The sequence below is a fragment of the Penaeus monodon genome, chromosome 30 (assembly GCF_015228065.2).
Source record: "Penaeus monodon isolate SGIC_2016 chromosome 30, NSTDA_Pmon_1, whole genome shotgun sequence".
Lineage (NCBI taxonomy): Eukaryota > Metazoa > Arthropoda > Malacostraca > Decapoda > Penaeidae > Penaeus > Penaeus monodon.
The window spans coordinates 8228705-8230169 of NC_051415.1; the positions used below are offsets into that span (position 1 = coordinate 8228705).

A 1465-nucleotide genomic window follows, 5' to 3' on the forward strand; every position below is an offset into this window, starting at 1 on the left:
GCCATGCATTACTGTACGCAACAATTCATCATCTTATATTGCCACATAGCAACAAAGAAACACACCTAATGAAACAAAAGAAATAAAGCATGATATGTAAAAATACCCAGACATACAGTGAAATCATCCACTACCTTCATGCCATTGTGGCTGTCGGTTGTAGTGGCGGGCGAATAGCTCCACTCGTAGCGGTTGACCGTGTTGCCGCTGATGTGCGTCTGCTGGCGGGACAGAACGGGGAACATCTCGGCCGAGGTGGGACTCGTCGATTCCAGCACCCGGTAGGAGGTGCGTTCGAGCGACACCTCGTGCTTCCACGCGGTCAGGATTCTCAGCGGCCCTTGACCTCCCATCTCTGCTAGAGCTTCCACGGGACCTGAAGAGCAAAAGAAAACATTAAATGTCTTTGACGATGTGAATATGTCGGTGTTCATTTTCTCAAAGATGGAAGAATGCGGAAGTGATGTGTATGAACTGCATGATTAAACTTTCGCGCTGACCTGATGTATGATTGAAGGTGTTGCCTCGGAGTCTTGTAATGACAGGTTCCTTGCCATCCCTGGTCACAGTCACCTCTGCACCGCGCACACTCAGGTCAAAATTGAGGTGGATGACCTGGCCTGTGGGCAGGACGGCCTGGATGAGGCGTCCCTGGGCATCGTACTCGTAACTGTAGGACCTGCCCACCGCCTCGACCTTGGAGCGCATGCATCCCGTCGCCCCGTGGTAGTTGAAGGTGATGTTGTAGCCGTCGGGAGCCACCAGCTGCTGCAGCATCTTCATCATGGACAGCGTGATCTGGACGCGCTGCTTCTGCGGGTTCTCGATGGCCTTGACGAAGCCGACGCGATCGCGGATGATCTGGAAGCGATTGCCGGCCGAGTCCGTGACTGTGAGCAGCTTGCCCGTGTTGGAGTTGTCGCTGTACGAGAACTTGTAGATAGTCTGGCCCGTGACCAGGTTGTGGGTCTCCAGGTGCTGGCCGAAGCGGTTGAACACGTACACCTCGTGCGTGTCGGGGGAAAAGATCTCGTACTGTTTGCGCTCGTTGAGTTCCGGCAGGAGGGATCTGACGGAGCGCACGCGGTACCCTGCCTGGTCACTCACGTGCAGGACGCCGTCGGGAGTGACAGAAATGGACGAGATCGACGAGAAAATCGCCGACGTCGCCGACACGTTGTCGTAGGTGTGGCAGTAGCAGGTGGCGTCGCGGCAGTTGCAGCCGGGGTCGGCGCCGGCGAAGGTGCTGATGCGGCCGTCGCTGGTGATGATGCGGACGCGGTTGATCCGCTGCGTATCGCTCTCCGCGATGTACAGCTCACCTGTAAATCACAGTGGTATCATAATTAATTTCTGTCATCTGCTCTGTCTAACTCGTGTGATGTTTCAACACAATAAAGGCACTGTATAACATCCAGTTATCTTTACACACCACACTACGGTACTTGAGAGGGATTTTGAAAGA

The 1465-nt window shown here is 54.3% G+C and overlaps 1 protein-coding gene across 1 annotated transcript in view; it reads right to left on the reverse strand.

Moving 5' to 3' along the window:
- The window catches only part of LOC119592507 (teneurin-m-like), a 7940-nt gene that overhangs the window by 4118 nt on the left and 2357 nt on the right, over positions 1 to 1465 (reverse strand). Inside the window, exons 4-5 of the mRNA XM_037941356.1 lie at positions 501 to 1322; positions 135 to 376 (exon numbers count right to left, since the gene is read on the reverse strand). Coding sequence (XP_037797284.1) covers positions 135 to 376; positions 501 to 1322 — 1064 coding nt within the window. The remainder of the gene's footprint in view (positions 1 to 134; positions 377 to 500; positions 1323 to 1465) is intronic.